General features: G+C 41.6%; 1 protein-coding gene across 3 annotated transcripts; it reads left to right on the top strand.

Annotated features, from left to right (window-relative positions):
* The first annotated feature begins 974 nt into the window (after positions 1 to 974).
* On the top strand, positions 975 to 17,240 carry spon2a (spondin 2a, extracellular matrix protein). 3 transcript variants are annotated; one of them, XM_039812595.1, is made up of 6 exons: positions 975 to 1,054; positions 8,091 to 8,307; positions 11,276 to 11,496; positions 15,262 to 15,453; positions 15,775 to 15,946; positions 16,201 to 17,240. In XM_039812595.1, the coding sequence occupies exons 2-6, from the start codon at positions 8,091 to 8,093 to the stop codon at positions 16,386 to 16,388; spliced, it is 990 nt and encodes a 329-aa protein (XP_039668529.1). In that variant the 5' UTR covers positions 975 to 1,054; the 3' UTR covers positions 16,389 to 17,240. The 3 variants fall into 3 exon arrangements, with proteins under 3 accessions (XP_039668529.1, XP_039668528.1, XP_039668530.1); XM_039812594.1 differs by lacking the exon at positions 975 to 1,054 and adding an exon at positions 3,294 to 4,047; XM_039812596.1 differs by lacking the exon at positions 975 to 1,054 and adding an exon at positions 7,573 to 7,595.
* The last annotated feature ends 1,604 nt before the right edge of the window (positions 17,241 to 18,844 follow it).

The following is an 18,844-nucleotide window of genomic DNA, read 5'->3' as shown; positions in this document are numbered from 1 at the left end:
CTTAGGTTGTCTTTGGAATGATTGAATATTTTTCTAGCAACCGAATGACTCGGATGTTGCATTACCGTCAGACTGCAACAGCTTTGTTTTTCTTTTTAAAAGATACTGCAGTGCATCTTTTAATTTGACCAGAACTAACAACTTATTGACTTGGAATATAAGGCTGGTTATATTGTGAATAGCCTTGTAAAAAACAACAATGAATTGATCCTATAAGAAGTATTGAATGCGTATCCAAAGCCTAAAAGCTTATTTCTCTGTACCATAAAGCTACATTGTTGTCCAAAAAGTAAACAAATTAAAACCTTTGTTTTGTCAGTCCAAAACCTAAAGATATTCAGTTTTAACAGGATATAAAACGCAGAAAAGCAGGAAATCTCCATATTTGAGAGGTTAAAAAAAAAAAATTTCTGACCTTTTTGCATGAAAAATTACTGATTACTTTCCGTCAATCAGCAACTATTCGTTGCAGCTCTCCTTTGGTTTATGACCACCGAAACTAATGACATTCCCATCAGCCTCAGCCATACTTTGTGTTAAGTGCTAATAAGCAAATGGTAGCATGTTTACACGCTAAACTTAGATGTTGAACATGGTAAACATTTCAGTGGCACAGACAGGCTAGAGGCATCAGAAGGATAATGAGAGGTGCATAATGAGACAGGGACTAAATCTTTTTTGCTTTTGGTCTTTACATATTTACAATAAATAACATTATTGAATACACCAGCCTTATCCTTTGAAATATAAAGAAGACTAACTAACCAACCACATAACATTAAATTCTCTGTATTCATTTTCCCGAACCCCATAATATTGGAACACAATGAATCAATATTATCCATCTGTCTGAGGGGTCTAGAGGGTTTGCCGACCTAGTATGGCCCCGGCCCCACGCTCTGTGATTATTAGCTCATGGTTTTCCTCTCATCGCTTCACTCACTTGGCTCGTGTGACACATTGACGTGAGCACGTGGTTGACAGGAAGAAAACGTTCAGCTATCATGGAGATTTGCGTCAGCCAGGCAGGCAACCTTTCAGCCATTCTGCTGCTGTAGGTATCTGCTGTCTTAATGCTAGCCGCTGTGTGTGTGTGTGTGTGTGTGTGTGTGTGTGTGTGTGTGTGTGTGTGTGTTCGTGTGTGTGTGTGTGTGTGTGTGTGTGCGCGCTCACATATAACAGTGTGTCAATGATGTTTCACATTAACGTGAGTCAATCTGGATGCTGAGCTCACTGTCATTAATCAGCGGGCAGCAGCAGGGAAGTCTGGGTTTTTCCCTTAACCTACTTTCAACTGCAAAGACAGACATAGATAGATAAATAGATGAGGGGACTAAAGTAACTGTTATGTTGACAAAGAGGGAAGAACAAATTGGCGTAATTGTTTAGAGTAAAAAAGAATCGCCGGTGCAACACAGATGTCTTCTTTTTCACACAAACAAACGTAGCCTACATGTGTCATTAGTATGAGAAAAATGAGATTTTAACTGTGTCGGGCCGGGTCGGGCTCGGACATAAATCTCTTGATGCCTGTCGGGCTCGAGCGGGTTCGGTCACGGTTCTGTCGGACGCGGGCCGGGCTCGGACAGAAAAATTCGGCCCGATCCCACCCCTATAAGGGACCCTTTATTATATCACCTTAAGAGAATTCCCTGGAGGTTATTTAAAGGTTCTACAAAACTAACCTTTACAGAACCTTTAGGGAACGTTCAGAGAAGGTTAGTTGAAGGTAAAAAAATTAACTAAGAGAACCTTTAGGGAACGTTCCCTAAAGGTTTTTTAAAAGTTCTACAAAACCAACCTTTACAGAACCTTTAGGGAACGTTCAGAGAAGGTTAGCAGAAGGTAAAAAAAATTAACCTTAAGAGAACCTTTAGGGAACGTTCCCTAAAGGTTTTTTAAAAGTTCTACAAAACTAACCTTTACAGAACCTTTAGGGAACGTTCAGAGAAGGTTAGCAGAAGGTAAAAAAAATTAACCTTAAGAGAACCTTTAGGGAACGTTCCCTAAAGGTTATTTTAAAGTTCAACAAAAACAACTTTAAGAGAACCTTTAGGGAACGTTCCCTAAAGGTTCTTTAAAAGTTCAACAAAAACAACTTTAAGAGAACGTTCCCTAAAGGTTCCCTGAAGGTTGCAAAATATTTTACCTTTAGGGAACATTCTGGGAACATTCCCTAAAGGTATTACCTTCAGACAACCTTTAGGGAACGTTCCCTAAAGGGTATGTGGTGCTGGGTTCTTACTTTATAGTTTTATTTATTTATTTATTTTTTAAGGTGCATCGAAACGTTAGTCACTGTTACGCACCTTAAAAAATAAAAAAATAAAACTATAAAGTAAGAAGACATCTGTGTTGCACCGGCGATTCTTTTTTACTCTACACTGTTTTGTCCTGCCCTGGTTGCACCGGGTTGTTGTGGGTTGCAGAAGCGCAGAGAACCCTCTCTTTTTCACTTGGCGTAATTGTTTATTTGATTGTTTATGACTGCAGGACACAAAGTCCAAATTGTTACCTGATCCATCTTCTCCTCTTCCTCCGTCTGATCCTCTCCGTCTCCCCTCATTCCTGGAAGGCTCACAGGCGAGCCATACAGTGACGTGGCTGAGTTGATTTAAAGGTCTGCAGTTGTCCAATTGTAGAGTTGTCTTTTGGGTCTGGCTGATGTTAGCCCAGGCGAGTTGATAGTGCAGATATTAGCTGTGCCTAATCAGGCATTCGATCACAACCCTGACCAGGGTATGTGTGCGTGTGTGTATGTGAGGTAGATTGCTCAATGAAATATAGGCTGACTGCTTTGTTGCTTTATAGCCATGGATAATAAAAGGGAAAGTAACTAACAGTTCCTAGAGATTACACACACACACACACACACACACACACACACACACACACACACTAGTCTGAGCCTTGACATATTGATAAGTTAGCGGCGGCTGGTAACAGAAACCTCCCTGGTTGTCCATGTGTGCCAGCTGTGGGAACTGGTGACCAGACGTCTCTGGCACGTACACACACACATACACACACACATAACACACACATACACACACACACACACACACACAGACACACACACACACACACACACACACACACACACACACACACACACACACACACACACACACACACACACACACACACACACACACACACACACACACACACACACACACACACACACACACACAGACACACCACACACACACACACCACACACACACACACACACACACACACACACACACACACACACACACACACACACACACACACACACACACACTGATCCAAGCAAAAGGGGTTCCTCGGCTGAGATCACAGCTGGACCTGCCACAGGCCAGAAGTATTTGAAAGGGGAAAAAAGCGGCAACCATTTAAAACCTTTTGATTCCCTGCAATGTCCAATCAGTAAATGAACTGCAGAAATAAAAGCCTGCTTTGGTCCAGACTCCACTCGTCTGTTATGCAGGTTGCATGTCTGTGCGTAAGCCCTATTGCTCATTTCTCCCTCTATTTTCCTGCCATTATTCAGCAACCCACACCTCTCAAGTCTGACAGTGTGCTCAGTCGTACAGGGATAAAAAAATACACAATGCTGAGTGGTGAATGTTGAGAGAGGCCAATGTGGTGTTGATTACCTTGTCAGCAATGAGGTTGCTGAGTTTACACAGCCACTGAGAGACTAGAGAGAGAAAGATAGAGGGAGAAAAGAGAGGGACAGCGGAGGAGAGGAGTGAGGCAGTTAACTGCCTTTCCATACAAGGAGAGGTAGGGGGAGAAAAGAGGAAGGAGGGGGAGGAGAAAGCGAGAGGCAATGAGAGACAGAGAGGTAATATGAGGAGATACAATGAGAGAGGGAAGAGAAAGGAGATAAAGACAGAGTATAGAGGGATAAAGGCTGATAAGGCAGACAGCCGGTTACGGTGAAGAGAAAGAGAAAGAGGAGAAGTGAGTGAGTGTAGCTGTATCCTCTCTGAGGTCCCAACAGTGTGATTCTGCTGCAGCTTCTCCCCTTGACACTGACTGACTGACCCAACACAGGTAGGACACACGCTGAGCCTCCATTCATTCTCTGTACCAGAGTCTGAGAGTATGCATGCAAGTGGGAAAGCTTTTTTTAGCCATGTGAGATCCCATAAGCTTGTTTCTTTCCCTGGTGAAGATAATGTATTTTTTTAGTAAATGAGCAGTGGTGGAAGAAATCTTCAGATCCCTTACTTAAGTAAAAGTAGCAATACCATAATGCAAAAGTACTCCATCCCAAGAAAATAATTATCCATTCAAAATGTAAAAGTATATCATTATCATAAAAGTGTATTATAAAATAATTGCCAGCAAAATATACATAAAGTATTGAAAGTTAGTTACTATTTCTGCAGAGTGCCAACTTTCAGTGTTATATTATTATTATTATTATTATTATTATTATTATTATTATTATTATTATTATTATTATACTGTTAATACTGTGATTATGTTATTATTAAGACTGATGCATTAACATTTAAGCAGGATTTTATTGTTGCAGCAGTTTAAGGAGGAGACGATTTAAACTCCTTTGAGTGGTTTAATCTGTAACAATGCATCGTGTTTCAGAAATATATCATATGTTTTTAATGTGTAGAATCTTATTCTGCAAAGTAACCAGTAACTACAGCTGTCAGTGTTGTTTGTTAAAAGTACAGTATTTTCCTCTGGCATGTAGTGGAAAAGAAGTATAAAGTAGCATCAAGGGGAAACACTTTAGTAAAGTAAAAGTAGCAAAATTGTACCTCAAAAATGTTTTATGTATATCCCACTACTGAATTTTACGACATTTTGTTTTAGCAAGAATAATGTGCACATTTATATCTTTTTTTTTTTAGAATTGCATTCTTTGCAATGAAAGTTTTTTTTTGCTGATTGTATCCCTGAACACAAAAATATTGCCATGGAATTCACACTTCACTGATTTGTGCATGTGTTTGCACATTTGCATCGGGAGTTGCTTTGCCTTTATTAGTGCAGTTTCTATACAACATACTCTGTCCATCCACACTGGTCTCTCTGCTGAAGTTGTGGCTTCAGGCAAACCAAAATCGGCATGCCCTCCTCACTTGTCTCTGTCTGAACTACTGTCTACAATGTGATGGTTTCCCACCACAAGAAACAGTCATGTTTCTGACCCCTTGTTGTGATGCGTGCCTGGCTGAGTGTGTCTGTGTTTCTGTGTATGCATGAAGGTGAACATGATACAGAGGTGTGTAAAAAGTGTCAGAGTGATGCATCCTTTTTCTCAGCAGAAACTCCTGAATCCACTACTGGCCCCCAAAACAAAAGATTTTTGAGAAAATCTGAGGGAAAACAGCAAATTACCTCCCTGCAATCCCCTCGTTAAAAATGAACATGCCTCCCACTGTGTGCACAAATCTGTTGTGCGTGCATACCTGCATGCTTGTATATATGAGCTGAGATGGATGTGTGTATTATCTCTGCATGAGTCTGCTGTAATTACACGGTGAAGGTGCCCATGGGGCGGCAGCCGCCACATTTGGCTCCGCGCCACATCCCCTCGTTTTATTGTGTCTTGTGCCTGAAAAACTGCTGCATGTGTCTGTTTATGTTGACTGGTGAGAGCAGGTCTGTGCGGTGTGAGTGCAGATCTGCACGGTGTGAGTGCATACCTGTGTGTGTGTGTGTGTGTGTGTGAGAAAGTGTAAACTTTATGTCGACTGAAAATAAGTGTGTGCCTCTGTATGCATCACTAAATACCATCCAGTCTATTATTATTACTGTATGTGTTTTCAGTAGCAGCAGCAGACATCGGCTGGTAGCAGGTCTGTGTGTGTGTTGACTGATAAAGTTCAGTGTGTCAGTGTGGGAATTCAAGAAATGTCTCTTTAGCGTGTTATAGTGCCAGTGTGACAAGTTCAGAGAGGGAAGGTCAAAGTGTTTACTGAAATAAAGTCTCAGTGTAGTATAGGGTCATCTGATTAATGGTTGTTATAGCAACAGAGATCCTCATTGCATCACATTAACGGACTGCCTTTACAGTAAATCAGCACAAATCGTTCAGCGTCTGCATCAAATCACTTTCCAGTTTAAAATGCTGATCTTTCTTGTCTGGAATGTGTGTGTAAAAGAGGTAAACTCTGCAACAGCCAGTGACAGGAATGACCTCCTTTTTATATTTTATACAAAACAATGGGCAGAGCAGACGGGACAGTAGCAGTTAAGATCACATACTGATGTGAAAAACCTCCAGCTCCATGTGGTGAACTTTCATTAACCCAAGCACACAGATCTCAATCACAAGATTAAAAAACAGCTTAAAAAGACCGCAAGAAAGAGAGTTACTTTTTTGGAACAAGTTACATAGTTAAGCATCTCAACCTGGAGCTTTATCCGCCTCCTGTAGAGCAGCAAAGTTGCAGCCAGTGAGAAGATCAGATGACTGAGCAGTGAGATCAAAGCTAGGCTCTGTGTGTCTCCATACACAAGGTATTTTTATGGCTGGCTGTTAAAAGTGTGCAGTGGTTAATATACATTTAATGGAAACAGGGAATTGATAAAACACTCAGTGACATACAAGGCTGCGGTCAGAAAAGTGTCAGAGTTGGAGTATTGCAGCTATATTGGCAGAGTAATACTATCTGACCTCTGGAAATAGACTTCAGGGACAATGTGCAGCTGGACATGTGTGTTATGTGCGTCGAGGGTGTGTGTGTGTGTGTGTGTGTGTGTGTGTTTGCATGTGTGTCTGTGTGCACTGGTCAACTTGCCCAAATTTAACTGTCTGCATTCTGCAGCTGCTTGGAGGTTTAGTTATAGTATAGCAATCCATAGAAACACACAAGGCTGCAGCCATGAAACATCATTCTCCCTTTCTGTGAGACAGAGAAATATATCTGTCATCAAGTCATAAACGGTCTTAAAGTTCAAACATCTGCCAATGAAATAGGAAGAAGGTGAACCAACATCACACATCACATGCATTTGTGCCCAAATTTAAAGAACATTCGTGTGAGTGTCCTCAGAGCTGCAAATTGGATAGACATATCACTCGCAGTCTCGCATATATCGCGTCTTTATTCACGTGAATGTTTTTTTTATAGAAACAATAAAACTGTTGGTGGTTTCCATGAATATTTTACAGCTCACATTTTGAATGCAGCCTTAAAAAACTCAAGTCTGGAGTAAATTAAGATGGAGACATTATTGCAGTGCATTCGCATATTCTCGCCCACAATAGAGTAGTTTTTCAGGCTGTTGGTCTGTAATTCTGCCACCATTAAAAAGGTTGGAGAGCAGACGTGGGACGAGAGTATGGGTGTAGAAGGTGGAGAGGGGGATGAGATGGAAGGATGTGTGTTCAGATGTAAGGGGAGGGTGCAGAGAGGAGACAAGTAGCATGGCTCTGATTTACATTCATCTCCTGGAACGGTGTCATTAAGCAAAAAAACGCAACTCTTCAGCCCTACACTATGAAATGTGAGACTGAAATGTGTTCAGAGAAATTATGATGCACATGCCCTCCTCCCCACTCTGCCTCTCTTAATAGGGTGAGTCTGACTCAGCAGCTGGTGGTCAGTGGATGGGCAGTCGGTGAGGTCAGTAGTGCAGCAGAGCAGACAGTATTTGCATCTATCCTCAGAGATGCTGCTAAAACTGTTGTTTTATTTTAGGCCAGCTTCTGTGGCAGACATTACCGTGACAGCGATGAATGTTAACCGTTTTGCGGTGTAGCCACAGATTGGCTGTGGACCAACACACACTCGTCACAGCCCAGGGGAAATAGGAGCTTTTTCTTTTTATCGAAGCCGCCAGGGTCAACGAGTTCAATCAGCTTTGTTCTTAGATAAAATGGATGTGTTGTGATACGTGAGGGCAGGGAGATGGAATTTCCTAGCTTTCTACTGATTTTCCACTATTGTCTGGGTTTGGTTTCCTAAATGTTCCTGTTAAGATCCCTTCAATTGCTTGCTGATCGGCAAAGGTTGCCAAAGTACTACTGACAGACCTCTTCAACAGCTTTTGATTATAAAATGTGCCACACGTTTAATGGTATTCAAGAAAACCATTTTTCATTTCTCCATTTCTTTCAGATGATGTCATCAGAGCACCTGACTCAGCAGCTACTCGCTGTACTTCTGAACCTTTGCCTCACTTTTGCTGGGCCTTTGCGACCACTCAATGGGACAGAATGCACAGCCAAGGGTCCTGCTTCCTACATCCTGGTCTTTACAGGTCACTGGAGCCCACAGGCCTTCCCTAAGCAGTATCCACTCTTCCGGCCCCCTGCACAGTGGTCCAAACTCATAGGTGAGAAATACTAAGGGACAAAGAAGTTGGTTATTAGAAAATCAGCCTTCTTATGGAAAGTTTTACCTCTAACATGTGGTAATACAATGAATTTTGACAATAATTTCCGACTTGCAACGGCAGTGAGGAGTCAGGGGTTGTTATTTGACCTGCCTTAGTCAAAATGTACCCATGCATAGTTGTGTTAAAGAAGAGGCAAACCAGGGACAGAGATGGTGACCACAGTGAGATGAAGCTTTAGCTTCAGCTTCAACTAAAGGAAGAGTTTTGCTCTCCATCATGTGTGCGTCCTGGGTGCATTCCTACCTGTATGCAACTTAAAGCTCTTCACTTGTGATGGATCACTCAGGACAGATTTTAATACCAGGTGGAAATGGGGTCACTGCCAGCATGCATGCATATATGCATACAGACACATACACAGGGGTGAGGGATGTTAATGCGCAAAGAAGCAGAGAGCAGTGTTGCCAAAGTTACTTTGAAAAAGTAACTTAGTTACTTTACAGATTACTTGATTATAAAAGTAATTTAGTTAGTTTACAGATTACTTGATTTTAAAAGTAACGAAGTTAGATTACAAGTTACTTTATTAGTTACATTCAGCAACTGCCGACAACACCCCCACAGCCTCAACATAAAAATGACAACCAGTTTACTGTGAGGCAGCTCGGCGTTGCCAGTAGTAGGATCTGGTTTATTATGGCACGAAAGAGAGGGAGTCAACCGTGTTTAAGGGCAGCCTTTCCGCTAAAACACAGGCCTACTGCCCGACCAACTTCTTCCACTCTCCCCCACTTACTGGTTTTGCACCGAAGTCCAGCTTTTGTTGTTTGGGTGGTGGGGGACCTCCTGCTCTCTGCTTCGCACCACCTGCTGGGACTTGCTCTGTAAGTTTGACTGCAGTGCTGCGACTCCAAATGTTTCTTCACATTTGACGTAGTGTTTTTGTAGCTAGATAGCACTTTGTCGTCACCAGCACAGAGTGTACAATGGACCTTAATATTGCCGTCTTTAGCTGACACAAACTCAAAATAGTGACTGTATTTCCAGCTAGAAAGCACGCATCTCTCTCCTCCCTCCACTGTTGTTTACGTTTGTGTCGCTGCGTGGTACACGTGATCTGTCCACGTGCTGAAAACGTGACTTGTCGCATACGTGACTTCACTCCCCGAGACGCAAGAAGAAAGCAAAAATATATATTTTTACTAAGGAAAATGACAAAAATAGTAACGCACAGTGACTTGGATAAGTAACTTTAATCTGATTACTGGTTTGGAAATAGTAACGCGTTTTACTGAAAAAAGTGGTCAGATTAGAGTAACGCGTTACAAGTAACGCGTTATGTGGCATCACTGGCAGAGAGTAATAAGAAAGGCAGTCTAAATGCTAACAGATGGCGTTTTCTCTAACTTCTGTCCAACCATATCTTTATATTTCATCAACTCAACCCCTTCCTTTCCACATTTCTGCTGGTTTACCACAGTGTTGGCGGTAAACACTGGAGTAGTGATGTTCGGGGCTGGTGAAGGTGGGTGATGATAGTTGGGGTGTGGTGGGGTCAGACTGCTTACATCAGAGCCAGGAGGAGGAGGAGGAGGATGAGGAGGAGGAAAAGAAGAAGCGATTCAGACTTTTCCATTCTGCTTTTTTTCTCCAAGCCATGGAGCATGGGATGGATGGCAGATGTTTGTACATGCGTTTGTGCATGTATGTGTGGTGGACTTCGCTTGTGCATCACTGTCTCTGGTGGCTGTGGCTTTGTCTGGTTTCCAGCTCTTTCACTGGTGCCCTGATGCCCTGCCAGAGGATAAAGGGCTACTTACTCCATATAGAAACAGGCACTGGCTTCTGACACACCCATAATGGCTTTTAATGTCCCTGGGCTCTGGGGGACAGGGGGGTGGAAGAAAAACACAAGGGCCCTAATGGGCTGACAGTCTGCTGGTAGGGAACAAAAACATTGTTAGAAATGGAGTTTGTCAAAGCACAAAGAAAAGCATAACCTGTCGGGAGCGTTTGGGGGCCTGCAATGGTTTTGTCTGGGGGGCTAGGGGCCAATGACACTGCCAGAGGGAAGAGGGAATGGAGTTTGTCATGGCCACAGAAAAAACACGAGCAATTTAGGAAGGCCGGGAAGTAGGCTTTAACGTCTTGGTGGGGCTTAAACGTGACGTGTTATCGAGTTTCAAGGTCTTGACGCTTGTGGGAAATTTGTTAGAATGGAAATGCAATTAGGTGCGTAAGTAATGGCAGTTTGGGGAGAAACAAGATAGTGTGTGAAGTGTGCTGGGCAGGTTGTGTGTGTGGCTCTATGCAAGTGTGTGCGTTAATACATGTGTCAAGAGTCTTTAGGTATAAATGCATGGGTGTGTATGTGTGCCTGTACGCAGCTCTGAAAAGTGAGGTAAGGCAGAACCATCAGAGCATTTGTCAGTGTGTTTCTGGCTAACCTTACTCTGCCCTTAAAACCACTGGCCCAGGCCAGTGGCTCTGTGGGTTTCAATAGGGAGTTCCAGAACAGTTTAAACTAAATCAGTCTCTTGATTCTCAACACATTTCAGAGATAACCATAACTAAATATGAGAATGTGAAGCAAATGGTTGTGTTGGCCCAAAGGGTATGAAAAGTATCAATAAAGGTTTTCAAAATTGTTGAAAAATCTGACATCCTGACCTGTCTCCTGGCAGCTCTACTCTGTGTTGTGGTTTTATCAGTGATAGATGGAGAAAAGATGTAACTATAACCGTGCAATAATGCCAAAGATATGCATGTGGGCAATTCCTTCAGAATTGTCTGTTTAATTGCAGGATGTAGGAGGCAGTAGAAATACATACAGGCTCCATGGTGGAAATGATCTCACCGTCTGGCTGAGGCTCTGTGGTACTTCATTGACATTGATATGCATTCCAGTGAATAAGCATCTTACTCCTGTCTTCTCCTCTTTCTTGTTTTTCTTTTCTCCCTTTAGCGGTCAGCCATAATCGCCATTTTCGGCTGTGGGAGGAGGGTGCTCCAGCCAGCGCAGGGGTGCAGAACTTCGCTGAAGTCGGGGTGACAGTGGAGCTGATGAAGGCAGCCAAGGAGGCCAGGAAGAGACGGGCAGTCGGTGCCATGCACCGAACAGCCGGAATCCCTAACGGCATTGGGCACAGCTCCACGGAGTTGCTCATGCAGCCCCGGAGCTCACTGGTAGGCACAAATAAAACTTAAGTAGCAGCAATACTCATTCACAAAAGCACACACATGCTCAGACGCAGTAAGTCACACAAACCGACTGTTTGACTAAATGTATTTAGTCATTTGGTGACCCGAGCCTCCCCATAACGTCGTCCATCCGCTCTGACCAAACACTTCACCACATCTTTCCACTATCCAATCTCACTATGTTTAGCCCAAGTGCTAAAGCCCTGCAGCCACAAATGACCACATCCATCCTGCGCTCTGCTGCCTGTCCCACTGAACTCTGTGAGCTCAGGTTGAAGTTTAGTAAAAGGAATAAGTTGACAATTTGGGGAACACATTAGAGGTTCACTTCTTTTTTTTATATTATTTTATTTGGGCATTTTTAGGCCTTTATTTTTCATAGGACGGATAAAGACATGGAAGGGGAGAGAGAGGGGGAATGACATGCAGCAAAGGGCCGCAGGTCGGAGTCGAATCTGCGGCCGCTGTGTCGAGGAGTAAACCTCTATATATGCGCCTACTCTACCCACTAAGCCAACCCGGCCACACGTTTGTTCACTTTCTTACCGAGAGTTGGGTGAGAAGATGGATAGCACTTCATGTCTGTACAGCCAGCAGCTGGTTAACTTAGCTTAGCATAAAGACTGGATACAGGGGAAACAGATAGCCTGGCTCTGTACGATGGTAATCTGCCTACCAACACCTCTAAAATGCAATAATAGTTTGTTTAAACTGTACAAGTAAAATGTAAATGCGGGGGGGGGGGGGGGGGGGGGGGGGGGGGGTGGGGGGGGGGGGGGGGGGGGGGGGGGGGGGGGGGGGAGGAAAAAAAAAAAAAAAAAAAAAAAAAAAAAAAAAAAAAAAAAAAAAAGGGGGGGGGGGGGGGGAGGGGGGAAAAAAAAAAAAGGGAGGGGGGGGGGGGCTTGAAAGAAAAAGGTCATGGTTGGACTTGCTAAATTTGTTCCAAGGGCTTCAACAAAGGCTAAGGATTTGAGGTAGGAATGAGGTATGGCACTGTGGAAAAATGTGTCATAGTATTCACTGAGTTAAAAATAAGGCATTCCTTTATGTGTAAAGCATAATGTAGCTGATGAAAGAGGGGAAAAGAGGTAAAGAGGAAAGGTGGACATTCACTGGAGTTTTTAGAAATAGGTGTGTGTCTGCCTGAAAGTCTGGTGACCTACATTTGTTCATTGGCTATTCCACTGGCTGGACCCGGAGGCCCTTCAAAATCATAAACAACCCTGTCGGAGGGCATCTTTGCTAAGTACTTGTCATGGACAGCAGCTTAACAACTTGTCATCTAGGTACATGATGTCTCTGGCTGCTTTTAAATGGGTTAGTCTGTTTTAGATCAGTGGACAGAGCAGCAAAAATAAGCAGGGTATGACTATTGTGTGATTTTTGAACGTGACAATGACAGACTGAATAATGTGGATCTGTTGACAGCTTCATCTGGTATTCTGCGTTCCTGTCTGCTTCTCTCTTTTGCACACTCATATCTAAATCCCATTCTTTTTCTCTTTCCTACAAACCAAAACATTCATACGCAATGCCCCAAATATCCCAAACACATATGATTCCTTTCTCCATATTGATGAGCCTCCTGCTATTGCTGTTAAATGTGTAATTCAAAATAGGACGATAACGGCAAACAAGTACCATTCAGGATCCAACTGGCATTATTCTTCGAGTATTTATGTATCAGTGGCACCGCATAAAATGGGACAACAACAACTGAGCATAAAGGTGCTCTGCGCTACTGGACCGAGTTTCCTGTTTTCTAAGTCGGATCTCTTTCTAGGTTCTGTCTTCGGCTCTGCAGAAGATTTTCTGTAATGGAGAAAAAGTAAGCGGGATCATGGGAGCTTTGAGTAACTGTCTGTGCTCCAGAGATACTTCCTGGCCTGTATATTGCAAACCACCATGGACTGATCAAGCCAGTGACAAGGGATACCCTTGAGTAGACATCCTTGCTGAGTGGCCCAATGGATATAGCAGGACGGGACTTCTTGGAAAAACCACTGTTTGAGAGGAGCCTGATAACGACAAGAGTAGGGAGGGATGTTAGCAGAGGAGGGAAGAAAGGAAGGAAGGAAGGAAGGAGGGGATCAGTGGAGGATTCTGAAAAGCAACAGAGCTGCTTCTGATTTGGTTACTCTGTTTCTGCGTCACAGGCAAGAAACAGACCACATGTGTCATGCTGACACTACCTGTGTCCTGTCCCAGGAGGTGTGTTCTGTCTGGTGAACTGGTTTGATGTCTGTTCCAGCACTCTTCTATCCAGCACTCTGTTTGACTCTAGGCCTCCCTTTATTAGCCATCCAAAGGTCTCCAAACCCACCTATCCCACGCCGAGCCTTAGCAGCTCGGGCCCAAGTCCCTAAATATCAGGCCGCAAGCAGGGAGGTGTTTTGAAATGTGCTGTTTTCTGGGCGTATGCCACCTCAATGTGTGCTGACCCCCAGGCTACTTCCTGTATGAGGTCACCAGCTCAGGAAACATCCATCACACAGGAGACACAGTCCTGCACAGGAAACTGAGTGGGTGCATGCATGTGCACACATGCAGTCCCTAGTCCCTGCATTTATAAGATCCAAAGTGTGTAAGGCCTGACATCAACAGTGTGTGTGTGTGTGTGTGTGTGTGTGTGTGTGTGTGTGTGCGTGTGCGTGTGTGTTTTTTTAATCTTACTTTTTCCTTTGATTTCCTTTAACTTAATTTATTTTAACTTTATTATAAACGTATATCAACAGACAGGGGGCAGCATAGCACATAATACTGTAGTGAGGTAATGAAATTATCTTAAGACCAATTGATTGTTGTTTATTATTCTGATTTTTTTTTTTCTATCAGAGTGCTGTAGTTAGACTTTTAATTAGAGCTAGACAAATAATCACAGCTGTGCTTAGATTGCTATTCTAGTTCTCTGGGTCCTGTAACCACTGAAGTATTCCACTGCATTTTCTCTGTAGTTTAATTTACAGTTATAATTTGACAAAGTAAACAAAGACAAGAAATCCGCATTAAAACAAATATCTTGGAAAAAAATATCAAAATTTATGTCTGAGTCTTTTGCTCCTGGGTACTACATGAAGAAAGAAAGAAAGAAAGAAATCAGAGTCTACAGCCATAGCAGCTCTGTGAGGCTGTACATTGGTACAGTGGAGCTTTGAGTTAAATGCTAACATGCTGATATTTAGCATTTATAATGTTTACCATTACATACATGATTACGATCTTAGTTTAGCTTTCTTACATTTGAGGATTATCACTGTACACAAAGCTCAAATTCCCAGAGCCATGCCATTAGCTACAAAGACATCCATCGTCTTAATTTTAAAGCACTTAACGGCCTTGCTCCTCAATTTGTTTTCAGTCATGCTTGCAATGTATGAGCCATCAACTTGATTAACAAATACCTGATGTTATCAAGTAATATTTTTCTATGAGAGTACATTATGTGTGTATCTGTTTTTTAAGATTATTTTTGGGGGCTTTTCCACCTTTAATGGACAGGACATCTAGGTGAGAAAGGGGGGGAAGACACGCAGGAAACCGTCACAGGTCGGAGTCAAACCCTGGACCCCTGCGTCGAGGAACAAACCTCCAAGTCTATGTGCGCCCGCTCTACCCACTGAACCAAACTGGCCACCATCTGTGTATCTTTATTGCTACAATTGTCTACAATCTTAACTGTAAACTAAATGTCCCTTTTGGACAGTAAAGTTCGAACTAACTGCGTTCTCTCTCTCTCTCTCTGACTGACAGTTGTCTCTGATGGTAAAGATGGTCCCCAGCCCCGACTGGTTCGTTGGCGTGGACAGCCTAAACCTCTGCGAGGGCAGCCGGTGGAAACAGGAAGTCACCATTGACCTCCAGCCATATGATGCCGGGACAGACAATGGATTCACTTTCTCTTCTCCCAACTTCCCCACCATCCCCCCAGAAAACATCACAAAGGTGAATCACAAGTACAAAAATCATACATTGTTTAATTAATTTAGTCATTCATTCCATGGTGAGGCAAAGCAAGGTTGTTGTCCCTTGTCTTCTTCTTAAAATAGGTCAGAAGCATGAATGGGACGTTGTTCTTAGCTGTCTCCACTGAAATGATTGCTTGGCGGCCCTTATGCCTGACCTAAAGTGATTTGAGTAAAAAGTGCTTCTCTTATACAATAGACCATCTATTTTTTTCCAACATGTGTTTTAAAGTGGACTATTGTGTTGAGAAACTGCTGACTCTCACAATGAAATATGCCTGTTCTTTGCTGACTTGTTCAGATCACATCTCAGATGCCAAACCATCCAGCCAACTCCTTCTACTATCCACGTTTGAAGGAGCTTCCACCTATTGCCAGCATAAAGATAACTCAACAGAGCAGATCATCTGACCGCCAAACCCCAATGTCCAATCATATTCTGCCAAACTCTATTATTCCTAAACGCTTCTCAGGTAAGACCACAGGATTCCCTACATCAGTGGTACCAAAACATTTTACCTGGAAGGGCCAAAAAAATAATTATGATTTGTATTACATGAAAGTTGTAATATGGTTCCACTTAAAGAGTTCTACATAACTTATGGAGGCTACAAGCACATGCTAATAGAAATAGCACTGGTTTCTGAAGAGATTTGTACTTCTGAACTCTTTCTTTCTTTACTCACATATACTGTGTTTTTCTCACATCTCTTTCCCCTCAATTCAGCGACACCATTGGACTGTGAAGTGTCTTTCTGGTCACCCTGGGGTTTGTGTCTTGGTCCCTGCTCTAGAGGTGGTGTCCGCCACCGCACACGTTACATCCTCTTGCGGCCGGCCAATGCTGGCGTCCCCTGCCCTGAGCTTGAGGAACAGACTGAATGTGTACCACACAGCTGTATGAGACTCCAGTAACCCATAGCGTGCACAAGCACAGATACTGCCAGTATTCAACACTGGGACTCTCATGTTATTACTGCTGGACTGAGAAATGTGGCTGCATTTTGAGCATCTCCTTGATAATGCAAAGGATTTTTGTTTTTGTCACAGTCAAATTGTGAAAATTAAAGACTTGCTGCCTTACCTGTGCAGCCTGTTAGTATTAGAGTGTACACTCCTCTGGGTGTATTTTAATGGCAATAAAGGAAAATGTAAGTCTGAGTGTAGCAGAGTGTTGGACAGTTAATACATGTTTGAGATAACACTTTGAATGTGTTCAGATAAAAAGTGATTTTTATAAATTCACGTGGATGCAGAGTAGAGAAAATTAAGAGGCAAATATGGCCCTCTTTAAAGGCCAGTTTGAGACTTATTATAGTTTGTTCATTATCAACAAATATATGCATTTAATCTGTAAGCTTATTGTGGCACACCAGAGTCAGGAATCTTCCACACACTGTTACATGTATGCACACAAAGGTCCTTGCACATACTGCATACTTTTACAGGCATGGAGGTATTAGTTTACAACCTATACATGTTTGGCACATGCATCTTATTCAAAATAACCTCACACCCCAACCCCGATTTATAAATATCACCTTTCACAAGAAACACCTAATAGCTGACTTGGCTTCGAGCTAGTCTGAAGAAGCTGGCCTATTTTATAATAAGATACTTTTTTTTTTAGAAAGGTTTTTATAGAAAGAAAGATAAATATTTGTATTATTATATCTTTTGATATTTCAATGTTGAGATTTTGTATATACTGTATGATGTATCTTATCTTGTAGAACTCATGAATAAATATGGAGGTGTGTTTTTCAAGTGGAAAAAGTCTGTTACTTTGTTCCCCTGTATGGCTTTTCAGTTGGAAAGTGTTAATATGTAAAAACAAATGTATTTATTTATTTAAAACTCTTGTGAGAGCAAAGGACATTCCTGATTTGCACAGTTCCAATAATACATGATGAAGTCAATTTTTTTTGTGTATGCCAGAGCATAATTTGACCAGTATTTATATTTGTGTCCAAAGAACTCACAGCTTAAATGTAAAAATACACAGCCATATATATCACAGTGTGAAAAGCGTATGATGCCTTATATTCACCAAAATAGAAGTCACAGTTCTATATATTTATAGATTAGAATTATATGTATTCCACGGTATATTTATATCCTAAACGTTGATTACTTCAAAGTTGGGCTACTCTCTGTGTGGTATTTTAATGGTTAATAAATTAAAGTAAATAACTTTTTTACTCATGGGATATATAATAATAATAATAATAATAATAATAATAATAATAATAATAATAATAATAATAATAGAATATTATCATATTCTCTGGCAGAACGTCCCTATAAATACTAACTCCGCACTGCATTGAAGAGTTTATAACGGGGTAGCACCTCCTAGTGGTCACAATCAACAACAACAATTGCTACTACTACTAATATACCACACACAATAATGAAGAGAATGTCTGCTGTGTTCAATAGGTCAAAATGCATCACAACTGAGATCACTTTTAATCATAATAGAAATACAAAGACTTGTAGATTGTATCTACTTGTATGGTACTTTAATTGCGTAAATGCCTTTTTTGTTGCACTATATGTTTAACATTGCAATTAATTATTTAAAAAAAATGTAATCACAAAATATGTTGCATAATTCCATGTATATGTTCCTAAAATAATATAGATACGTTTATTCTCTGTGATATGAACAGCAGCTCAAATTGTAATAATGTTTTTGTGTTTCTAAAGCAAAAATGTTTTTTTCTTTTTTTTTTTTAATTTGTAATAAGAGACTGGGTTTCCACCAGGAAATCCTAGAGCAAAGGTGGTAAGCCACCCAAATTGTAAGGCCTCTCATCTTGTGATCAGTTTAGTTAGTAGATGATGGCCTATACAACAGCTCCACAAATTAAATATGGCATTCCTTATGTGAAATAGAAATCAGAGCTAGACAATAAAAATTACGTTTGAAATGGTCGATATATCATCAGATATTTGCTTTTTGTAGATATACCGGTATTAGCGTAGCGTACATGTTGGCGATAAGTAGGCTAACTAGTTGCAGTAGGGAAATGACAAATTAAAATTTTAACATCCAATTCCATAAATTAATTTTCTCAATGTTTGGGTATATGTAAAATAATAAGTAATCATATTCAGATTCCAAGTTTTGTAACTGGTGAATATCAATATCGGTAGGCTACTGGCTTGACTCCAATGCAATTTTTATTTCTTTATTTCATTAAATTGATTTAACTTTTTATTTCAGGCGTGGTGGTCTACCTCCGCTGTAACACTGCGGAACATCCTGAAAAACTAAAAGCATCCTACAGCGCACAACGTAATCACTATCGTGATTCACAGGCCTGTCACTAGAGGTCACTGTTTCCACACACTTGCTCTCTGTC

The sequence above is a fragment of the Perca fluviatilis genome, chromosome 10, assembly GCF_010015445.1.
Source record: "Perca fluviatilis chromosome 10, GENO_Pfluv_1.0, whole genome shotgun sequence".
Taxonomy (NCBI): Eukaryota; Metazoa; Chordata; class Actinopteri; order Perciformes; family Percidae; genus Perca; species Perca fluviatilis.
This window is presented reverse-complemented; position numbering and strand designations above follow the sequence as displayed.